The sequence below is a fragment of the Lepidochelys olivacea genome, assembly GCF_965140295.1.
Source record: "Lepidochelys olivacea isolate rLepOli2 genome assembly, chromosome: 10".
Lineage (NCBI taxonomy): Eukaryota > Metazoa > Chordata > Testudines > Cheloniidae > Lepidochelys > Lepidochelys olivacea.
The window spans coordinates 37155539-37178899 of NC_140420.1; the positions used below are offsets into that span (position 1 = coordinate 37155539).

Here is a 23361-nt window from a genome sequence, read left to right on the forward strand (position 1 = left end):
ATATCAGGAAAATTAAAGTCACCCATGAGAATCAGGGCATGCGATCTAGTAGCTTCCGTGAGCTGCCGGAAGAAAGCCTCATCTTATGAAGCTATACACTGGGCAACTTGACAGCAGCAAGGAGCAGTTCAACAACAGGCTGAGCAAGTGCAGAATGACTGTGGAGTGTGCATTTGGCCATTTAAAAGCCCACTGGCGATGCCTGTATGGGAAGCTGGACATGGCCGATGACAATATTCCTATGCTTATAGCCGTGTGCTGTGCACTCCATAATATTTGTGAAGGGAAGGGTGAAAGCTTCACTCAGGGCTGGACCGCAGAGTCTCAGCGCATGGAGGCTGGGTTTGAACAGCCAGAGACCAGGACTATTAGAGGGGCACAGCGTGGGGCCATAAGGATTGCAGTGCTTGTAATGCTAGGAGGTGATTGAACATAAGAAGGGGCCTTCACATAATTGTATGTTGCTTTGCAGTGCTCTTTTTGCTTTCGCTTAATAGAATAAAGATTCCTTTTAAACAAACTCAGTTCTTTTATTGAAAGACAACAACCAGAGGAGAGAGTCAAATGAAAGGGAGGGGGATAGAGCATGGGGGAAGAGAAGGTCTCAAGAGGAGGAGGGGTCCTGGGACAGCAGATTTTGTATGTCCAGGGATCGTACCCAACCTTCTCCTTTGGAGTACGATGCAGCGGGTGCTGTACTTCAGCAGGGCCAAACTGCAGAGGGACGGGTGTAGAGTGCAGTGGGTAGTGGGAGTCCACAGTGCTGGACTGTGAGGGGGAGGAGTGGAATGCTGCAGGTAGAGCGTGGAGCCAGGAGATTGATCAGAGTGTGTTGGCGGTGGGGGCACAGGAAAGAGTTTTGCGACAGCGGCTGCACTGGAGGGTGGGCATGAAGCTTCTCGGTTTGAAGAGCTAGTATTACCTGGAGTGTGTCCGCTTGGTGCTCCATAAGTGTTAAGAGCTGCTCTGTGGCTTCTTTCTGGTGTGCAGTGTTCTCCTTTCGGTCCCTCTTCTCGCTGTCCCGCCACTCCTTCAATTCTTTTTTTCTCGGTCGCGGAGTGCGTCATAACCTCACGCATAAAGTCGTCCTTAGTTCTTCTTGGCCGCTTTCTAATTCTGCACAGCCGTTCTGCCACCAATAACAAAGAGGGAGGCTGTGGTCCCAAGGTCGTCTCTGTGAAGTCTAAACGCAACATTTTACAGAAGCAGTATTGTTTGCAACACAGACAACACTGATTCAGTGCTTTAAAACACAGCCAATACTCACACACCTGTCACTAACTGGCTGACCCCAGGCAAGCACACATGAGCCACAAGACCCCCAAAATGGTGAGTAGCTGCAGGGGCAGGGTAAATCACTGTTCCCGGACCCTGCTGTAAACTAGGCACGTATCTCTTGGGCACTTGGGGAGAGCCAGCACTGTAGGGTGGGCCTGATAATCATTCCTGTCCCCACACTTTCCACAGGAGGTGATCGTTATGGAAGATACCTTCCTGCTGAGGGTGAGCAGGGAATCAAGGGAAGGTCTTCTCCAAGCCTGCGGCTTCTGCCCTGGCGCCTATGCAGCTAGCCTGTGTGCAGCAATGGTCCCCCACCCATCACGGCAAAGTGGCATGGGAAAGTTACCACTAATGGGGAAAGAAACAAAGCAGCTCTGCTGAGGAACCTGCAGCAGCGCATTGCCCAGTATCTCCACGAGTTTCCTGGAGATCTCTGAGGGAGATTCCCATGAATGAGGGAGTGTATCAACAGCCTGTTCTGCTGCTCAGCCTAGGCATGTGGTGGGAGACAAGCCTGCTTTCTGCAACCCTCCTGCCCCCAACAACTCGCTTCAGCAATTCCCAAAATCAGATCCACTTACCAGGGGCCTCCTCTCCTGTTTGCGCTTCGCCAAGCTCCAACTACTGTGACTGGCTAGGCTCCTCCTGGGTAGAAAAGAGCTCCTGACTGCCTGCATCTCTGACCTCCGAGTCATCCTCTGCCTCTGGGTCCCCCTCCCACTCTTCGTCCAAGATTGCCTCCTCCTGGCTTGGTCCACTCTTGACTGGCATGCAAGCCAATGAAGTATCCGCAGGGGCCTTCGCAGTGGAGGTGGGGTTGCCACCGAGTATCATGTCCAGCTCTTTGTAGAACCGGCAGCTCATGGGTGCAGCACTGGAGCAGCGGTTTGCCTCCCGCTTCTTGTGGTAGGCGTTCTGCAGCTCCTTCATTTTGACCCTGCACTGCCATGTGTCCTGGTCATGGCCCCTTTCTATCATGCATCTAGAAATCTGTCCGTAGGTATCATAATTCCTATGGCTGGAGAGCAGCGGGGACTGGACAGCCTCCTCTCCCCAAATGCCGATGGGGTCCAGCAGCTCGGCATTGCTCCAAGCGGGGGATCGCCTGGTGAGTGGAGCAGGCATGGCCACCTGGAAAGATGCACTGAGACCACTGCACACATCAGCGAGTAAACGGGAAGGGGACTTTCAAATTTTCAAAGGAATGTACGGGGTGGGGCTGATGGTTGGTCACCTGAGGGCAGGGCAGTAGAGTTCGAACCGATGGCCAGAGAGGTGGGACACCTCCCGGAGGCCAGTCGCAGAGCTGTAATCACCATGGTGTCTACACTGGCACCAGAGCGCTGCACCCCCAGCACAGAAAGCTCTACGCCTCTCGTCGGGGTGGGTTTTTCAGAGCGCTGCATCTGCGCAGTTTCTACGCACTAAGTGGCTTGGCTGTGCGTGCACCTCGGGAGTTACAGTGCTCAAAGCTGCTTTACTGCGCAGAAACGTGCCAGTGTAGACGGGGCCATAGAGAAATCAAAAGAGAAAAGGCCCTTTGGATTCATACTTCCTGTTTCTTCTGCAGAAGCAGCGTTGCACAGCGGGGCATGAAGATTTTGACAACATCAGACTGCCCACTCACTGAAAGCTGGCAGTTCAGTGTGTTGTGGGTAGGGATATTTCCCCTGACCTTATGGATATTGAGGTTCCTCCTGCCACTTGTCTATTCCTTTATTTAGTGACCTTTTCTGTTAGGCCCCCATTCAAAAAAGTGTCCCTCATCAGGGCAGCACTAAAAGTGGGTGCTTATGTCCCATTGGTATCAATGGAACATAAGCACATGCCTGAACTTAAGCATATGCTTTTGTGCTGTCATGAATCAGAGCCTTGATTTTTTTTGTCATCATCCCCCTAAACTCTGCAAAGAGAGAGAGAGAGAGAGTCCAACCTGTAGAGCTGATATCTCTTTCAGATGAGATGGACCATTCATGAAGCCTCTTCTCATCAGCAAAGGAAGTTGCAGGTTAATTGTGGGTGTAGATTTAGTGGCTGCCACTTCTGGAAATTTTGGTAGCACATTCGCCATGGCATTGACCTAAAAGCTTACCTGACTGATGAGCTGTTCCACTGGAGAGTTCTCTGACCACCTCCTCTCCACCCAGAGTCTTTTTCTGCCTTCCAAAGGGTTAATGCCCTGCTCTCTCACTTTCTCTCTCGCTCTCCACAAAGCCTCACGACTTTTTTCGTGCTGCATAAGGCTGTAGACAGCAGGGAGCAACTTCTCTAAGTAACGAACTACTCACACTGGTTCTGCGGACAGAAGGGACGGCGTTGAGCTCATGTCTGCCACACTGTTCTGGAATCTGCCCATTCTTGCCAGCACCAACAAGCGCAGGGATGAGCTAATCATTTCCAAGCCCAGTGTCTAAAAGAGGTGGGGGTGGAGGACATGGGAGGGCTAAACAAGTTCATTGAACTGCTTTAGTCTTTAGTTTCGTCTTTTGATCGCCTCCACCAGCCCCTGCAGAGACTCTTTCACACCAATCCATTCACATTCAGACCCTACTGGCAGGAGAACTGGGATGCAGCTTGGACTAGCCACCAAGCAACATCTGGACATAGGTAATCATATATAGGGGCAGAGACAACTCATTACCATATAAGGCTTGATTTTCAAGGGTGTTGAGCACCTGCAGCTCCACTGACATCAGCTGAAGTTATGACTGCTTGGCTTCTCTGATAATAAGGCCCAAGGTCTAATCTGTAGGTTGCCAGGTCTGTATTTTCTTTCTCGGAACCTAGACGGCTCTCTACCAGGTCCCTTCCGTGTTACATCCCTCTATGCTTCTGGCCTGGCTTGCAAAGAAACTGGTTCATTCCATTGTGCTCTCAACCTGTCTGCCCTGCTAACAGGGTAAAACGGTCCTGCCTGAAGTCGACTAGATCTGCCGAAGAGTCGAAGAGGACTTAAATTAAATACAGTTAAAAATCCTATAATTACAACAATTATTAACACTGTTTACTAGGCCAAGTTCACAGAGCATCGGAAACATAAAAATGGAATATACAGAAACCACATGGCTGTAAAGTACCCAGTGGATTTGCTTGTGTTTGAGGGAAACTTTGTTACAGAGAAAGAGAGGGATGAAGTTAAAAGATCTTTTGCACATCTGTTCTCAGGTCTGTAATTCAAAAAATTACACTGGTTAACTGTCTGGCCGTCCCTCATGCTTCATTTAAAAGGACCTCAGCCTTTTCATGGGTATAGGTTGATGTGACCCATCAGTAACTGATTTGTGCATGAGCTTACGTGTTGCATCACTGCCATGCCATGCTGCCATGCGTGCACACACACAGAGCTGCCAGTGGTCCTAAGTCCCGGCTTGTGGGTGTGTCCTTTCTGTTGTGCTTGGAGTGATTGTATTTACAATTCTGGAGGCAAGTAATTAAAGCAAGAACTGATTGTGTTCAGAGTAAGTTGAATTTAGCTGAGCTTCTTTGAAACTGCAAGAGCAAGGAGGGCAGTTGTCTGACTCGTCAGAAACCCCTCCTAACTAATTGTCCCCAGTAGGAGTAGGCTACATCATCAGGAGGAACTCTTATTGGCTGATCATGCCCTAAGGGCGTGACACTTGTGTGCTGTTTTCACATAACTGCTCCGCAGCAAGGCGTAGCTCTGTCTAAATCAAGACCTCTTCACCAAGTCCAATAGCCCATAAGTATCGCACAGGATCCCTTTTTAGTTCTGGGGCAGTTAACTTATATAGATTCATCCTTCCACTCCCTAATTCCGAATTATTTCCGTCTCTTTAAAAGCAAATAAAATGAAGGAAAATAACAGGGAAATTTCTCGCATATGTTAGCAGCGATTTCAAGTGTACCTACTATAACATCCCTGTGGACTCCATCCCATTTCCTTATTGGATCTTGTACAACATTCATTCTTTGGACCCTGCACAACCAGCAGCAAAAGAAATGCAGCTTTTGCTCCAACACACCTTTCCTTAACAGAGTGTGACCTCTGCAGTGATGGACACTTCAGAATTACATAGACAGTCTGCAGGGATCTATTGAGCAAAGGGCCCGATCCAGCTTCCACTTCAGTAGGAATTTTACCATTTACTTCAGTGGGAATAGAACTGGGTCCTGATTTCTCCTTCCCTGGAGCGGGAGGATATTGGCACTCACCAGGTTAAGAGACACAAGCAAGGTTGACTTCTCACGCTGCAGCTAGTGGATGATGCATGTGAGAATTAGGGTGAGGGGAAGGTTGCAGTCCGAGAGGACGTGTGCTTCAGATTTTTTCACGGGTCCATTATTTATTGTTCCTAAAATACAATAAAAACATTCTGCGACTTCCCCAGGTCTAGCCCGTTGCTTGGGATGGTGATCACAGGTAAAATCCACTCCAATGTAAAGACCGAGTCTGCAGAGGGGCAAGCTTCTCCCACCTGTGTTCCTTACATCCTTTCCCCATGCAACACGGCCACAATAGCAATCAGCAGGCTGGAACCACTCCCACTGGAGCTCCCTCTGTGCAGCAATGACAGGTTGTTCTCCAGGAAGTGGAATCCACATCCCTTCCCCTTGATTAGAAACAGCTGGAATTTTCAGCACAAATCCCAGAGGGCATGTGGTGGGATAATCCAGATGAGGTGTGAGAGTCTGGGGGGCCTCTGTGAGGCTGAGCCCCTTCGGGGGCTCTGAGAGGGAAAGGGTTGATGTTACCAATGTGATGCTGTGTGCAGGGAGAGGTGGTCTATTGCTGTTCTGGTGGTTCTCCTGGGTGGTAGTTTTGGATAGGCATCCTTTTAGGTGATCAAGCAGCAATGAACAGTGATGTACATGTAACACCAACAGACCCCAGCTGTAGGTGGGCAGAATCAAACCTAGGATCTCTAAAGCTTAGTGCATGAGTCTCTACTGCATGAGCTAAAAGCCATGTGGCCCTTAGCTAAGGCTGTAGAGCACACTCATTAATTTTTCTCTCTAAGTGGTCTCGGTGCCACTAGATGGGACAGAGCACCACACGCAGGAGGTGTGTGGGTTACACACACAATGCCCTGGGAGTAGTCAGGAGGAGCGGAGAATCCCCTTTGTACTGTGTGGTTTGTCTGATGGAGGTTGGGTGGGGTTTATCACATAGGGATAGGTGAATCTCAATTGTTCAGAGGTTTGACTCGGATAAGCACCCAAGATGCACATCTAAACAAGCCAGCGCTGCTCCATTGGTTCAGCTGGACCAGAGTCTTGTGAGAGTAAAGATCTTCATGAGAAATTCCACTGTGTCCTGGCTTCTGGTTGGGCTCTAGATAGAAAAGAGCAGCTTCTCTTGTGGTGATGAAATATCTTCACACCTGCCCAGAACCCAGGAATGCTTTGTGGTTCCAGAGTGAGAGGGGGTGGGTGGAAAGGAAAGAAAAAAATAAAATCAGACTTTTATTAACTTCAGAACATGTTGGTTTGAAGTTCAGATCAGAGCTTTGGGGTGGGAGGTCGGGCTCTGATATTATCTGGACCAGTATGTCCACCCCTAGTTTAATGCTGATACTTCTGTAGGACAGCTGTGCAAGACCAGAGGGCCTGTTTGGTGTTTCAACAGGACTCTGATATTTCCACGTGGTGCTTTGCCTTTAGAGATGTTTGCACCAACAAAACCGAGCTATACCATTCATTGAATCCCTATACAGGTTTTAGAGGGGACAAACTTTGGTGTCCATAAGGGGGCCCATTTTACACTTGGTTACATGGTGTAAATCTGAAATAACTCTGGATTTACATCAGCGTTACAGAGAACTAAGCAGAGCTGATCCTGGATCCTTCTTAGAGCTGGTCGGGGACTTTTTGATGAAACTTTTTGGGGAAGAGAAAAGGAGTACTTGTGGGACCTTAGAGACTAACAGGTTTATTTGAGCATAAGCTTTCATGAGCTACAGCTCACTTCATCAGGTGCATGGTTGGTTTCAACAACAAAAAATGTAGTCAAAAATTTTTTGAATCTTTTTTGAAATTGTTGAGCTGTTTCATTTTGACATCTTCAAAAGGGGAAATTCTGGTTTTTCAAGATGAAATTACTTTTTGTTTAGAAATGTACATTAATTTAAATAAAATTTACATTTAAATAAATACATAAAATACAAAAGCCCCTTCTAACTTATGTTCTATGGTCCTATTAAAGGGCGGGAGTGTGGACTCTACATAGCTCATGGACTCTGGAAAAGAGACCTGCTTGCAAAGGAAAATTATTTGTTCTTTCATTTTTGGTTGTCTTTGTATTACATTTTTACAAAGTTAACAACTCTTCCTCTCCCCCCACAAAAAAAAAATCATCTCCCCTTTCCTCTATCTCCCCAACCAACAGCAACATAGTACACAAAACCAATCCTTCAGCTAAGCACAGCATACAAATCCAAACCACTATAATATAAATGCTCAAAGAGATGGGCCAAGACCAAATCCCCAGAGCCAGACACTCCAAACTTTGAAGAAATTTGAACCCAACTTAGAATTTCATAGTTGGTCCATTTTCGTAAAGGGCCAGACCAAAGCCTTTCATCCATACTACCCCCCAGCTCTGGCAGAATTCAGGTCGGCATCTGAATTTTGCAGCTCCGTCCTAGTCCAAGCACAAACAGACCTATTAATCTGTAGAATAAACCCAACCAAATGACATGACCGGCAGGAGCCAGCCAACTTCCCCATCATTTGCAGTTTATAAATAGCACAATAATAAAAGGTAAAATAGCTAAAGAAATTCTGCAACCCAGAGTGTCTAATCTAAAATCAGAATGATCAAGTGAGTGCAGCAGGGCTGCTATTAATATCCTTTATATGATTTTGGCTTCATTGATAATCATTATAACTCTCACAGCTCTCTCTGTCTCCATCTTCAGAGTATTATCTTGACATAGCCTGCTAGACATGTCACACTCTTTATAACATTCACCCCTATTTGATTCTTAACTGATAAAGTGACCTGCACAGAAAATCAGCATCAACATTTCTCAGTTCATATACCAGAGTATGAGGCCAACAATGAAATACATTCTGTCCAATGTATAGAAACCAAATATAGCACTGTCCTGCTTTAAGTGAAATCAGTGGGAGTTTGGCTATTGATTGCAAAGGAAGTAGAATCAGACCCTTTCTCTGTGGCTGATCCACTAATAAAAACACTTATTCACATAACAGATGACTTACTTGTGAAGGACCCAGTCCTAAAGTATCTACTCAGGGAAAACTTGCATTGAAATCAAAGACAGGCTTTGCTGACATAAAACCTGAGTAAAGATACAGAATCTGGTACAGAAAGAGAGAAATCCCCAAATTCCAGTGATATCCCATAGTCCAAGATGAAAAGGATCTGTAAATCCCAGCCATTTTATACATGTTGATCACATTTTTAGAGGGGAGGAAAGACAATTTTACTCTGCCAACAAGACATCTAGGTAACGACCTATAGAGGTGAATAACAAGTTATAATGTCCTGATGTGCAAAGGATTAAAGGAGGCTAAGAAAGACAAACAAAGATTAATCTTAAAGTAATTAATATTTTTGTCTCCGTGTAAGTAAAAATTGGTGTTTGTCCCTGTCTTCCTGACATACACATAAAGAAATTAAATAGAAATACTCTTGCTGGAAGCTAATAACGTAACCCTAATTTATTTCTTAGAATTTAGAACAATAGCTTACAAAACCCCCAAAACAGAGAGACAAAACAGGCTGCTACCTAAAAACACTTTACTCCCAACCACTTTACTCTAGGCTGGCTTTCAGCAGAGCAAACGGACTGTGATCACATGCTTCCATACAGAGCCCCTTAGCCTGTGAGCAGGACCAAGAACCCCCCCACCTCCTCTTCCTCACACACCCAGAGATGGCCCCTGCCCTGAAGAGCTTACAATCTAAATGGACAAGACAAGACTAAAGAAGTCTTATTGTCCCCATTTCACAGGTGGGGAACTGAGGTACAGAGCAATGAAGTGACCTGCTCATGGTCACACAGAGCAGGGAACTGACCGAGCACTCCTAATTCACAGGCCTGTGTGTTAACCAAAAGACCATCCTCCCTCTCTTATCTTTTTTTTTTTTTTAAATAAATCACTTACTTAGCTATCAAGTCCAGAATTCAGTTGTCCTTGTTTCACGCACATCACTGTTGAAACTTCCACCTATAGGTCCATCACTTTAGGAAGATGTGTTTTCAGGAGTTGCAAGGAAACACTCAGTATTTCCAGCGCTTGCAATTTTATTGTGAGTCTTGCAATATTTGGTGTTTTCTTAAAGCCCCAGCTCCTGGAGTCATGCTGTTATATGAAAACCTCAGCTTTCGAGGTTTCCCTTGTGGTTGGAGAGTAAAGCTTGCAAATGTGACTCCAAAAGGCTCAATAAATAGAAGGCAAAAAAAAAAAAAATCCTCACAGTTTATTTTTTTCTTAGTAATCCCTTGATTTTAAGCCAATCTCCTGATTTTTGGGCCTGACTTGTGATTTTTTTTGAAGGCTTGGGGTTGGTAATACTGGAACACACAAAATCCAGAGCTCAGGACTTGCCAGGTAAGCAAAGGGGAAGCTGATTCTCAGAGCAAATTGCCTGCATATGTAACTTTGTTTTTAATTGCTAAGCATGCCCATATCGGACAAGCTGTGGGGTACAAAAAGACATTCTGATCACTAGCTCTAACTGAAGAGAAGAGTAAATCACTAAGAAAAATCCTTTTGAGATATCTCTATCATAAAAAGAAACAGTTCATCTGAACTAGTTTGGGACTTGGCCCTGCAGTCCTCAGTCAACCCACACGGGCTTCCCTTGAATGTCTGATGCAGAAAAAGGCTGCCTAACTCAGCTTGTCCATTTGAAAATATTGGAAACCTGAGTGCTGCAGAGTTGTTTGGAAGGCAAGAGTGGTTTTAAAGATGCTCAGTTAATGTCCCAGGGTATTAAATCAACTCTTAAGTGCAATAAAGAGCCTAGTTCACAATGACTTTTAAACATCCTGGTCTGTGTTTTATAACAGCAAAGCAGAGTCTTTTGCTCCCCTTCTGTATCATCGAAGTGGACCCTTGCTTAGGCTGCATTTATACTACCGACTTCTGCTGGCATAGCTACGTCAGTCCTTGTGCAAAGGGTTCTGATCACTTACCGTGCTGGCATAAGTCCCTTGTGTAGATGCAGCTTTATTAGCAAAGTTGTGCGTTTAGCAGTATAGGTTGTTTTCCTAATTGGGGGCAGTTTTGCCAGTATAGCAGCATTCACACTAGGCGCGCTTTGCCAGTGCAGTATACCAGTACTGCTGTACTGGCAGAGTGCTCCTCGTGTAGACATGGCCTTAGACGTCTCATTCGAAGTGTTAGCTCCCAGTGAGAGGCTGGAATAATGACAGATCTTTCCAAACGCTATTGAGAAAAGCACCTTATGCTACAAGCAGTTTCACTGATGATTTCTGTAGGATTTTGCAGACAAAGGTGCTCCTCAGGTTTAGTGAAAGTGGCACAGTTGGGTCCTTGCTAGTTATCTAGCTACAAAATCTAAGGTCACTGGAGTTTTCCTTGAATGATTTGGGATTTTTGCAGTCCCTTAATTTTTATTGTATAAAAGCTTTCCCCTTGACTGAATGAGAGATGAAGGGCTAACGGAGCACAAACCCCTTTTGCCAGGCTTTTCAGTAAATCCCATATTTTGCACATGCATTCTCAATGTTCAGCTGTCAGATTGCTGCAGTGAAAGTATTCCAGTGTGTTTGCACCTAACTACATGCACTTGTGCCTGCCCTGCTCTGCGGGTCTGTACTCAGACGATTAGCTGGAGCCAGGGCCCAGGCCACAAAATCCATTTTGCTGTTTGTAGTGCACTAACTTGAGCCAAGCTAATACATGTTTGTCTTTCCGGGTTGGGAAGCTCCCTCCCTGCTGCAGTGGAGACAGACCCTTCTAAACTTCAACCAGTTCAGCTCCTATTGCATTTCTGGTACTAACTTCTACTGCAGTTAGGGGAACCATGATCACCAGCAGAAGATTAGACATTAGACACTGCAGCACCTTGGAGTTAAAGGAGGGATGGGCAGATAAAAAATTATTCAGGTGTCCTATACTTTTATACAACTTTTTCTTTAAAAAAAAAAAATCTTTTCATCTTCACTTTTCTCAACCTCTCTGGGTTCTGACCATACAGGAAAGTCATGGAAATCTAGCACAAAATCTCACCCGATTTGTTAGTCCAATTTAGCACTCTCGATGTTTTAATAGGAATCCAAACTTCTGGATGCTTATTTGTATGGAACAGGGGTGGGCAAACTTTTTGGTCCAAGGGCCACGTCGGGGTGGGAAATTGTATGGAGGGCCAGGTAGGGAAGGCTGTGCACCCCAAACAGCCTGGCCCCCACCCCCTATCCGCCCCCTCCCACTTCCCGCCCCCGACTGCCCCCCTCAGAGCCCCTGACCCATCCAACCCCCCCTACTCCTTATCCCTGACCGCCCCCTCCCAGGACCCCCCGCACCAAACTGCCCCCCCACGGAACCCACCCCCATCCAACCCCCCCTTGCTCCCTGACCCCTGACTGCCCCCCAGCCCCTATTCACCCCCCCGCCCCCCAACATTGCCCCCGGGACTCCCACGTGCTATCCAACCCCTCCGTGTTCCCAGACCCTTGACCGCCCCAGAACCTCTGCCCCATCCAACCGCTCCCTGTCCCCTGACTGCCCCCCGGGACCTCCTACCCAACCCCCCCACTGCTGCACGCGCCGCCACCCCCCCCTTACCACCTTCTTACCATGCAGCTCAGAGTGGCAGGAGCTCACAGCCCCGCTGCTTGCGCAGCGGGGGCTGCAGGGGAGGGGGGACAGCAGGGGAGGGGCCGGGGCCAGATGGGAGCTCAAGGGCTGGGCAGGATGGTCCCCTGGGCCAGATGTGGTTAAAATGTCTGCAAATTTCATGGACTTGCAGTTGAAGTGAAATTGATGGAGTTCTGTTCTGTTTAAATTCTTCCATGTGAGTGGAAACAACTAGTCAGGAAAAAATGTGTCTTTTTAGGATGTGATGGTTTTAATTTCAGATTATTTTTACATTTTCAAACTCCAAGTGATGCAATACAAATTAATGTTCAAAGCAGAAATTAATTAGGGTCTACTAAAAATTAGCTCACTGTAACTCATTTGTCTGTCTTGGGCCTGATTCTCCTTTTCCTCAGTGGTGTAAACCAGGAGCTACACTAGTGTAAACAGAGAAGGGAAATCAGGCTGCATGTTCTCAAACTTGACCATATTTGACAGCTAAGGTCTAGATAGGTAAATAAATCATTGTCAATAGATGACAGGTTTCAGAGTAACAGCCGTGTTAGTCTGTATTCGCAAAAAGAAAAGAAAAGGAGTACTTGTGGCACCTTAGAGACTAACCAATTTATTAGAGCATAAGCTTTCGTGAGCTACAGCAGTGAGCTGTAGCTCACGAAAGCTTATGCTCTAATAAATTGGTTAGTCTCTAAGGTGCCACAAGTACTCCTTTTCTTTTCTTTTTGTCAATAGATGGATTCTCAGTGGATGGGTTTTTGAAAGTGCACAGCACTGGGCTAGCTTCTTCTCTCTTTGAAGACAATGGGAGCAGATTTAGGCCAACACTGAGTGCTTTTGAAAATCCCACCCTAATACTGAAGAATGGGCTTATGGTCCAGGTGCTGGACGAGGACCCTGGAGATCTAGGTCCAATTTCGGGCTCTGCCAAAACCTTCCCATATGACCTTGAGTAATCTGTCTGCATCCCATGTTTGTGGGAGGAGGCCAATACTTCCCTGTGGTGTTACATAGGTTCATGGGTGTAGGTGAGGCTCCCAGAAGCTGTGATGAAGGGGCCAACATAGACCCACCGACATTCCTGGTAGTGTTTACAGGCCAGATTTCTGCCAGCTGCTCCTGCTTCATTGTTCATCATTATCTCGCTCTCTCTTATTCCTCCATTTGCCAGGTCTTCCTCGCCTAAGATGACGCAGCAGATGCGGGACATTCAGCTGGCCCAGGGCAGGAAGCCGCCAGGACCTTCCTCCCCGAACGCCGCCAAGAGGCTTTACCGCAACCTCTCGGGGAAGTTCCGTGTTAACTACACTTCGTTCGACGAGGGCAGCTTGCCAGGGAGGAGTGAGAAGGAGAAGCTACGCAAGGCCTATCTTGTGAGTGCTTCAGACCAAAACTCGGCCCTGTGGTAATGCTAGGTGTACCCTGATGTGACTCCATTGGTGGTGGAGACGAGCGGGGGTGGGGTGGGCAGATCCCTGGCTGTACTCCATCCTTTGTGCACACATCTCAGCAACAGAGCTGGCTGGATGTCTGTGGGGTCTGAGGCACAGTAAATTCTGTCCCTCCTGGAGCAGGTGAATCCAGTCCTGAATGGTTCCTCAGGATAGGGTCGTTTGCTCTTTCTTAAAACAAAGGATTAGTATTGTCAGCTCCTTGGGGCAGGGACCGTCGTTTCATTCTGTTTGTACCATGCCTAGCGCAGTAGGGTTCCAGTCCATGACTGGGGCTCCTCAAGGCTACAGTAATACAAACCAGTCAATACTAATCAGTACAGGCCTAGGTGCCTGACGAATCCACCGGCATTTTGTGCGTCGTGTTAGGCATGGAACAGCTGTGGATAACGAGCCCTTTTGCCTGATGGTGTTAGGATGTCAAGGATCAGCCCTTCTGGTGGAGATTGGCAATAGACTCCATTCCGTCCCTACTGTCCTTTCAGAGCCTGTTTTGTGGATAGGCCTGAGGCTCGGCTTTCCATTCACCTGGCGCTAAATACACTGAGAACCCCATATAATGACTTGGAATGGACCCTGGCCAAATCTCAGTGAGGAAAGTAAGGTGAGGCTGCAATGCCCAGCACCCCAGGCTCAGTGGGCCCCATTTCTTGTGTCATTGCAGTTTCAGAGCAATGCAGCTCTCTTTGAGGCTGTTGAGCTGCAGGATCTGGACAGGGTGCAGGAGCTGCTAAAACAGTACAGCCCAGAAGAGCTGGACCTTAACACCCCAAACAGTGAGGGGCTTCTGCCGCTGGATATCGCCATCATGACAAACAATGCCCCCATTGCCAGGATGCTGCTGCAGGCCGGAGCCAAGGAGAGTCCACACTGTAAGTCACCATTACAGGGTATTTTTCTCACCCCCACCTGCTCTGCTGCATCTCATGCACTCTATCTTAGATGCTAATGGAGCTCCGCTTACCGTAGCATCTAGGCACCCTAGTGCCTGGGCCAGTGTCTTCCTCTTTGAGAGTCCACTCTGCTCCACTGACCCAAAGGAAGAAGGCAGCGAGGACCTGGGGAAGGCTGACGGGAAGAGGCTTGTAGTGCAAGGAGTGGTGCAAAGGGAGATGTGTGAGATCCTGAGGGTTAACGAGAAGGTGGATGCATTGGGGTGACACAAGTCCCCAAACCCAATGGCATGATCTAAAACTAGGAGGGAGCCAGACAGCAGGAGAGCTCAGGAGAGATTTCTGTAAGGCCTTCCTGTAGAATGGACAGCCAAGGGCTGCAGGACAGGCTGAGCTGGGAGCATGTGTGTTTCTAAAGAGAGCACAGTAGGACTTAAAAATAGGCACCTGATGCATTGTGGAAGGTCAAAGGAGGAGGCCTATGTGCCCCTTCTGCCATAGGTGATTGTCCTCCTGAGACTGGCAGCATATGTTTCCTGAGTGGGGGGACAAGTGGATGTCTCTTTGCAGTGCCCCTCCCAGAGCTTGCCACTTGCTACCCTTTGCTGGCCTCAAGGCACATTCAGCTGCTTCGTGAGGTGGAAGGGGACTGCTCTGTACAGCAGAGGGTGGGAAGATGGAGCTAGGAGATCGTCCCAGCCTCTCCTGGACCTCTTGTGATCTCGCAGTCTCTGCTGGATAAAGGAGCTGGTGGGTAAAGACCTCCTGTGTTGTTTGCTCAGCATAGAGGTGTGGGGATTGAGTGTCCCATAAAGAGCCCTGAACGGTTTGTCCAGTGCCATGGGGGAATGAGGTTTCCCTGTTTAAATGAAGTCACTTAGTTTAATCTGTACAAGGGGATGCCCTGTTAAGCATTTATCACTCTGCCTTCAGGGATAGAGGAATATTCTGTCTCCCAGCAGTGAGGCTGTGCTGTATTGGGGTCTGGGCTGGCAGTGGGTCCATGCAGACAGCATGTAGTGGGGATAGCTGGCAGAAGAGCAGACAGAGACCAGGAGTTCAGACAGACAGGTGGGCTCCTTTACCTCCAGTGGAGTCAGGAAAGCCCACAGGCTCCCCTTGGAAGGGTGGACATGGTTTAGAGCAGCTGTGAATATCAGAAGGTATCAGCCCATGTAGATAGCCAAGTCACTCTCACAGGTGGGAGGGATGAAGGCAGGTTGTTAACTCATCAGCTTGGCTTGATGGAGGTCTCATTTCATACAGTGGCCTCTGTTCTGTGCAGGAGGAAATACCAGCTAGCAGCAGGGAAGGGGATTGGCTTCATGTTTTAAGGGGGTAATAGAAGAATGATCACAGTTGCTTTCTGCAGACAAACAGCACGACTCCCACTTTTCCTGGACTGTGGGGTATTCCAGAGCAGGCACGTTGCATAATGGTGGGCAAATCTCAGAAGGGTCAGAGACCATAGTCAGTCCTGATCGGCACCCAGCCATTCAGACTCTGATCCCAGTTCTCCAAGCCAGCTGAGTTTGTGTAGTAGGGCCAGGGGAGCTGGTGGGAACAGGCTGTCTCAAAGTTGCTCACCCTGCCACTCGCCCTGGGAAGTGGCCAAGTGCCTGGGAACAGACAGCAACCCTTTACTCTCAAGACAGCTTTAGTTTGGAGCCATGGGCCAGCTCCTGCAACCTGCAGGAAGGACACGAGCACTAGTCCGGGACACTGCACGGAGGGGTGGGGACGGGGAGGCAGCCTTGCCAGTAGATCTGTGACTACATGGATCTCCTGGCTGGAGGGACAGCATAGCGATCAGCTCTGTGCCATTCCATCCCTCCTAAAGCCCTGTTCAAAGCCCACTCATTCCAGCTGTGTGCATAGGAGTGACCCCGGGTAGCTCTGGGACATTGCTTATGGCCATTGTGTTATACCAATAAAATAAAAACCAGCAGGATCTTATTAAAGGGGAAAAGGCAAAATGCCACATTTATTGTGAATACAGAAAGAATCATAGTAAGCAGTTAGTTATAGCTATAACATTCCATTCAGTTTCATATTTATTCACATATTCATTCATACACACACAGGTTCTGCAAGGTTGTTACCATAGTTACCAGCCTTAGAGTTGCTCATGCCAAGCCACTGGCCAGGTGGCCTGGACATGAGGAGGGAGCAGGGCCTTGTCAGATGCTCATCTGATGCTCCTGGAAGTTGGTTTGCAGAATCAGACCCCAAAGTTGTCACTTTCTAGAGTCCATTTTTATAAGAATTTATTCCTATGCCAGTCTATGGAATTGCTTCATCATGCTGTTGCTGAACTAATCAGCAGATGGCACATTCCTGATGGCTCCGTTATGCTAGATGTTATCTTGTTTTTTGGTTCTCCCATCCTTGAGGCTGTTGGGTGGATTCCAGTCTGCCCTCCGGGGGGGGGGTCCTCTGGTTATTTCCACTTGACGCCTTCTTCAGCCGATGGACACTGGATTCTTAGGCTGGCTCCTCCCTGATCATTCAGTTATTATCCACACCAAGCATCCATCCACATACATCCTCTAGCTCTATTTTAATCACAATTGTTAACAAAGAGAGATGAATACAACAAAAGGGCGGGGAGTCTCGGGGTGCTGTTTCTGTTGTTACAGAGTATTGCTTTGAGTCTCTCTCTGTGTGAGTAGTTGTTGTTACAAAGAATTGCTTTGAGAACAGACTCTGTCTTAGAATGTACTAACACAATTAGCAGCTTGCAAGTTCCACACAGAGAGGGAGAGAGACAGTACCAAAAACCAAGAGACCTCTTAATTTGTAATACCCTGGAATTTAAACTATGGGGAATCAAACTCATTTGTGATTTTTATACAGAACTTCTTTAATATGATCCAACAATTGCTGATGATGCTGCCTGGAGGATATGAATCAGGCCAAGTAACTGATGAACATATCACAGTGTACATAAGGGAGGAGCACAGGGCATAGTGTAGAATCAAAGATGTGTTGGGGGCTTGCGTGCAGTGGGCTGGACCTAACGGGCCTGTCTTCTTTCTCTCTCACTTCCCTGCCCCGGCAGTCATGAGCCTGGAGAGCCGCGCCTTGCATCTGGCAACTCTGGTGCGGGAGGCAGAGCAGCGAGTCAACGAGTTCACAGCACAGGTGGTGAATGAGACGCCCAACACTGATTGCTCAGAGAAGGAGAAGCAGCTGAAATCCTGGGAGTGGCGATACCGGCTTTACAAGCGCATGAAAGCTGGGTTCGAGCATGCCCGTGAGTGCCCCATGGACTTGCACATGGCACAGGGTGGGGACAACAAGCACCAGCACAGGGAGCAGGAGGGAAGCGGTGCATGGCTGGGGAGAAGGACTCTGGGGAGAGGACTGCACTGAGCGGGGGGGATTGCCATGGGAGCTGCAGATTGATACTCTCCTGGATAGTCACAGCAGAGTGCATTCCGCCCTGAGCCTCCCCATGACTGGACATTTCTGAACCTATCCCTGTCCTTTCTGTTCCTAGGTGCGCCGGACCCACCCACTAATGTGCACCTGTCTGTGGCCAGCAGCAGTTCTGTGCAGGTTACCTTCGGGGAGCCCCTAAGTGTCAACTCAGCCGTTGTCACCAAATACAAAGGTGAGGCCATGGGAGAACCACGCACCCGTGGCCCCTGCAGGACGCCAGAACAGGGCAGGCCCGATGCTCCCTGCTCAGGGGTAGAAGGCAGCATGGTCTAATAGTTAGGGCACGAGGCTCGGAGTCAGGAGAGCTGGGTTTTATTCCCAGCTCTGCCAGTGACTCTCAGTGACCTGAGGTGAGTCATTTTCCCCTCCCCGTCTGTACAGTGATAGTGGTATTAAAGTGCTTGGGAACTATACATGGAAAGAGCTCCTGTGATGTCAGAGCCTGTGTGATTTCACTGCAGACCAGTGATCTCTGCTATGGCTTGAGGCAAGAGGGTTTTTGCCTCTCTCCCCTCTTCTTTGACACAACTGTTGATGAGGAATAAAAATCCACAGGGCAGCCTGGTTATTGCTGAATGATCCCTTTCCAGTCACTGCTAACTGATACCGGACACTGCAAAGACCAATGGGCATTAATGTCCACAGGAATAACGTTTGTAATGACATTATCAAGTCTGTGTTAGGGAATCTCAAATTCCAACTCAGGATGGGCCCCGAGCAAAACCCTGGTCCAAACACCCTGGAAACGTCAGGAAGTTTGTTTGTATATTTGAACTTTGCAGCTGGCCCGAACCTACTCCGGGCTGAACCAGGATTCGTACACACCCAGACAGAGGAGAAGTTTGGGTCTGGAGCTGAACTTTGCAACCCTGTCTCTTCCTCGGGTTGATCTCTGGATCCCACAGGAACAAGGCCCATTTGGCGCTAGCACCTGCTCCTGCAGAGGGATTTCCGATCCCTCCTTTTCAATCTGGTGTGTCCTCTAATATCTTTGGCTTTCACAAGAGTTTTCTTTTACCAGGAACCACCAAATCCTGATGTTTAATCTACTTTATCTGTTCCCCCTCTATGCCTTTCTCTTGCCTTTGTCTGGTCCATGTGTCTGTCTTTTTATCTCCAGGCTCGTCTATCTGTCTGTCCATTTAGCCTGTCTGTCTGTCTGCCTCTCCATCTCTTTCCCCAAATGCTCTATGCTCAGTCTCTGCTATGTCCAGAAATACAGTTGAGCCCACGGGAGCACCTGTATTGTGCCGAATGCCTGGGGGCTCTCTGGGCAGTTGGTTTCCGATCCATTCTCCCGTTCACTCCGCTGTGCCTTTTCTCAGACATCTCTGCAGCATACGCAGCTGGCCTGGCTGTATCTAGTTCGTTGATTTCATAGTCAGTCCCCTTACAGCAGCTGTACCGTCCATGGCAGCCTGGCACTGTAAGCTAGCCCAGTCTGCCTGCCAAGCGCTACATCCCTCTCCTTGTTCATGAATGCCTCCCCAATTACTGACAAGGCCGTGGGGCTCTCTTTGTTTGCAGTTGAGTGGAGCTGTTCCCCAACCTTCTCCCCTCCCCTAGGGGAGGTGGTGATTGACAAACTAAGGAACCTGCACTTCACGATCCGGGGGCTCATGTCGGTAAGTGAGCGCGACGCCACATCCCTTCACTCTGAGCCATGGCAATGAGGCTGTGTGTGAGGGGTAAAGAGGGGTGATGGGCTCCAGGGAGAGCTGCCCTTCCCAGATGTGGGCAGTGCTAGAGTCATCTGAGGGCAGCTGAGTATGGCTTAGCCTGTTCTTTAGCAGGCATCGCCATCTCCAGGATTACTCCCCCCAGGGGCCTGGCTCCACTCAGAGTGATAGTCACCTTTGTGTGGCTCTCTGGACTGAAGTGAATTTCAGCCTGAATGAGTCCCCACACAAAACCCCATATGTGCCCTCTACAGGGGGTACCCATACTGTGCTCTGTGGGCACGGCACAATGTTGGGAGCCACAGAGCCCTCTGCAGCTCCAAGCAGCCATCTGGCAAGTGTGTTCCCCCGGGGTTCTGTATTACAGGTGCCATATTTAGTCAGTTTGGGGCCAAGTTTTCCAAAGACAGGCGAGGTGCGTCTTCCACCCCCAGTTTTGAATTATGAGTTCACATGTGGGTACTTGCCTCTCTGGCTTCCCTAAAACATGGCTGCCAGTGGTACCCGTAATAAAGTACTGAGCCTTTGCTCATTTGCACAAATACCCGTGGTGCTTTTCTCCAAGAGACAAGACAAAGGAGAAGGAGCCTTAAAAAGCCAAGAGACAGAACAGCACATCCCCGTATGCTACTATGCATATTTGAACACACATGCATGCAGTGATCTTCCCTAGCCGACACTGCTACCTCCAGGGCACAGGGTTAATGGAAGAGGGGAGTGCAGAACTCCCTGTTAGTGCTGGGGAATGGTTCTGGACTGAGAGCCCAGCGCAAGATTCAGTGCAGGGCCTATACCAGTGTAAGGCACAGGCCCCTGGGGGTGGAAAGGTCAGTGGGGGAAGAGGTCATGGCAGTGCCAAACTGCTGCCACTTCCATTGCAGCTAGAGGGCTGTTGGGAGTGGAGTCAGTGAGCAGCACCGTCCAGGAAGGGGGCAGCCGGAAGGCATGCTGCTTCCGATTTTCCTCTGGGCAGCCATGCAGCCACATTTGCTGTTGATCCTGGGGACAGCACTCTAGATCAATGAGCCCCTCAACCCTAGTGCCATGCAGGACTCTTTGACATGCTGCTAGCAGATTGGGGAAGTGACCCATCTCTCCCCAAACCACCCCCTGGGAGGGGATGGCTTATCCCTGTTCACAGGCAGGATGGGATCCACCAGTTTACCCTTGTGGGTAGCATCTTCCCCTAGACCCCATGAAACGATAAATACCCAGGGGACTGGAGAGGCATCTGGCTTCCAGAGCACGGCCTTGGCTACTTTGCATGGCGAGGGAATGGGGAGGAGGGAATTCCCATGCATGCAGGATCCCCAAGTAGAAGAGAAAATAGGTTCATTCACTAAGCCTCTAATTTATCCCCTGTCTCCCACCTTGCTCCCATCTCTACCCAGGCTCCTACTAACCAGCAAATCAGAGACTGATTCCTCAGCCACCTGCAAAGATCAGATTCTTTCACCAACTCCTTAACTCATTGGCTCTCAACCTTTCCAGACTACTGTACCCCTTTCAGGAAGCAGATTTGTCCTGCATACCCCCAAGTTTCACCTCACTTAAAAACTACTTGCTTACAAAATCAGACATAAAAATACAAAAGTGTCACAGCACACTATTACTGACAAATTGCTTATGTTCTCATTTTTACCATATAATTCTAAAATAAATTGATTGGAATACAAATATTATACGTACATTTCAGTGTATAGTCTATAGAGCAGTATTTCCAAGTCATAGAATACCAGGATTGGAAGGGACCTCAGGAGGTCATCTAGTCCAACCCCCTGCTCAAAACAGGACCAATCCCCAATTTTTGCCCCAGATCCCAAATGGCCCCCTCAAGGATTGAACTCATACCCCTGGGTTTAGGAGGCCAATGCTCAAACCACTGAGCTATCCCTCCCCGATACAGTCATTGTCTGTATAAAATTTTAGTTGGTACTGACTTTGCTAGTGCTTTTTATGTAGCCTGTTGTAAAACTAGGCAAATATCTAGAGGAGTTACTGTATCCCATGGAAGACCTCTGTGTACCCCCAGGGGTACGCATACCCCTGGTTGAGAACCATGGCCTTAGCTAACTGGGAACGAGAACCAGCCTCTGGTTCCATCTCTGAGAGCTTACCAAGGTCATGGGATGGTTTGGGCCAATGTCTCTGAAACCCTCAGGGCCCATGTTGCCTGTCAGCTGTCTCCTTCCCAGGGTGCTATGGAGCAGTTCAGAAAGCAAACACAGGAGCCATGGCTCTGAGAAGTGTGGCTCAGTGACGAACTTGACACGTGGCAGCTGAGTCAGAGATATAGCTTTTAAGCCAATATGCCAAGTCTGTCCCACAAACCCCAGCCTGAGTGTGATGGTATTATCTGGAGCAGTGCTGAGGAAGTGAAAAGGCCATTGGAGACTCCTCATCAGGGGGGCAGAGAGATCACGAGAGAGGCTCCTGCAGTGAATGGAGGGAGCTACTGTCTTGGTGTAAGACAGTTTTGCAGTGGGAGGGGAGTTTGAGCAGGAGGAGCTAGACCAGGAGTGGCCAACCTGAGCCTGAGGAGGAGTCAGAATTTACCAGTGTACATTGCCAAAGAGCCACGGTCATACGTCAGCAGCCCCCCATCCGCTTCCTCCCTCTCCCCCTGCTCCCAGCGCCTCCTGCCCACCGGCAGCCCTGCCAATTCAGCGCCTCCCCCTACCTCCCCACACCTGCCAATCAGCTGTTTTGAGGTGTGCAGGAGGCTCTGGGGAGGAGCGAGGGCACGGCAGGCTCAGGGGAGGGGGCGGGAAGGGGTGGAGTGGGGGCAGGGCCTGTGGCAGAGCCAGGGGTTGAGCAGTGAGCTCCCCCCTGGCACACTGGAAAGTTGGCGCCTGTAGCTCCAGCCCCGGAGTCGGTGCCTGTCCAAGGAGCCGCATATTAACTTCTGAAGAGCCGCATGCGGCTCCGGAGCCACAGGTTGGCCGCCCCTGAGCTCGACGTTAAAGCTAGACACAGAAGTTCACTATAATGCTATGTCTAGGCTCATGGCGGCGTGTAGAGTACAGGCACTGTGTGTAGCTACACGCCACAGAGGAAGGCTCCGGCAGCTGTGGAGGCTGCAAGGAAGGGCTCCAGTTGCTGGGGAGGCTATGGGGAAGGGCTTTGGTTGCTGAGGAGGCCGCAGGGAAGAGCTCTGGTGGCTGAGGAGGCCGCGGGGAAGGGCTCTGGTGGCTGGGGTGGCTGCGGGGAAGGGCTCTGGTTGCTGGGAAGGGCTCTGGTGGCTGAGGAGGCTGCAGGGAAGAGCTCTGGTGGCTGAGGAGGCCACGGGGAAGGGCTCCGGTGGCTGGGGTGGCTGCGGGGAAGGGCTCTGGTTGCTGGGAAGGGCTCTGGTTGCTGGGGAGGCCACAGAGAAGGGCTCTGGTGGCTGAGGAGGCCGCGGGGAAGGGCTCCGGTGGCTGGGGTGGCTGCGGGGAAGGGCTCTGGTTGCTGGGAAGGGCTCTGGTTGCTGGGGAGGCCACAGAGAAGGGCTCTGGTGGCTGAGGAGGCCGCGGGGAAGGGCTCCGGTGGCTGGGGTGGCTGCGGGGAAGGGCTCTGGTGGCTGGGGTGGCTGCGGGGAAGGGCTCTGGTTGCTGGGAAGGGCTCTGGTGGCTGAGGAGGCTGCAGGGAAGAGCTCTGGTGGCTGAGGAGGCCACGGGGAAGGGCTCCGGTGGCTGGGGTGGCTGCGGGGAAGGGCTCTGGTTGCTGGGAAGGGCTCTGGTTGCTGGGGAGGCCACAGAGAAGGGCTCTGGTGGCTGAGGAGGCCGCGGGGAAGGGCTCCGGTGGCTGGGGTGGCTGCGGGGAAGGGCTCTGGTTGCTGGGAAGGGCTCTGGTTGCTGGGGAGGC

General features: G+C 49.5%; 1 protein-coding gene across 4 annotated transcripts in view; it reads left to right on the plus strand.

Moving 5' to 3' along the window:
- LOC311527309 (ankyrin repeat and fibronectin type-III domain-containing protein 1-like) overlaps nt 1–23361 on the plus strand; it is a 433614-nt gene that overhangs the window by 389845 nt on the left and 20408 nt on the right. For all 4 annotated transcript variants that reach the window (XM_084641148.1, XM_084641150.1, XM_084641149.1 and 1 more), the window contains 5 exons: nt 13223–13424; nt 14167–14374; nt 17457–17651; nt 17898–18011; nt 19367–19464. In XM_084641148.1, the coding sequence (XP_084497274.1) occupies nt 13223–13424; nt 14167–14374; nt 17457–17651; nt 17898–18011; nt 19367–19464 (817 nt within the window). The remainder of the gene's footprint in view (nt 1–13222; nt 13425–14166; nt 14375–17456; nt 17652–17897; nt 18012–19366; nt 19465–23361) is intronic.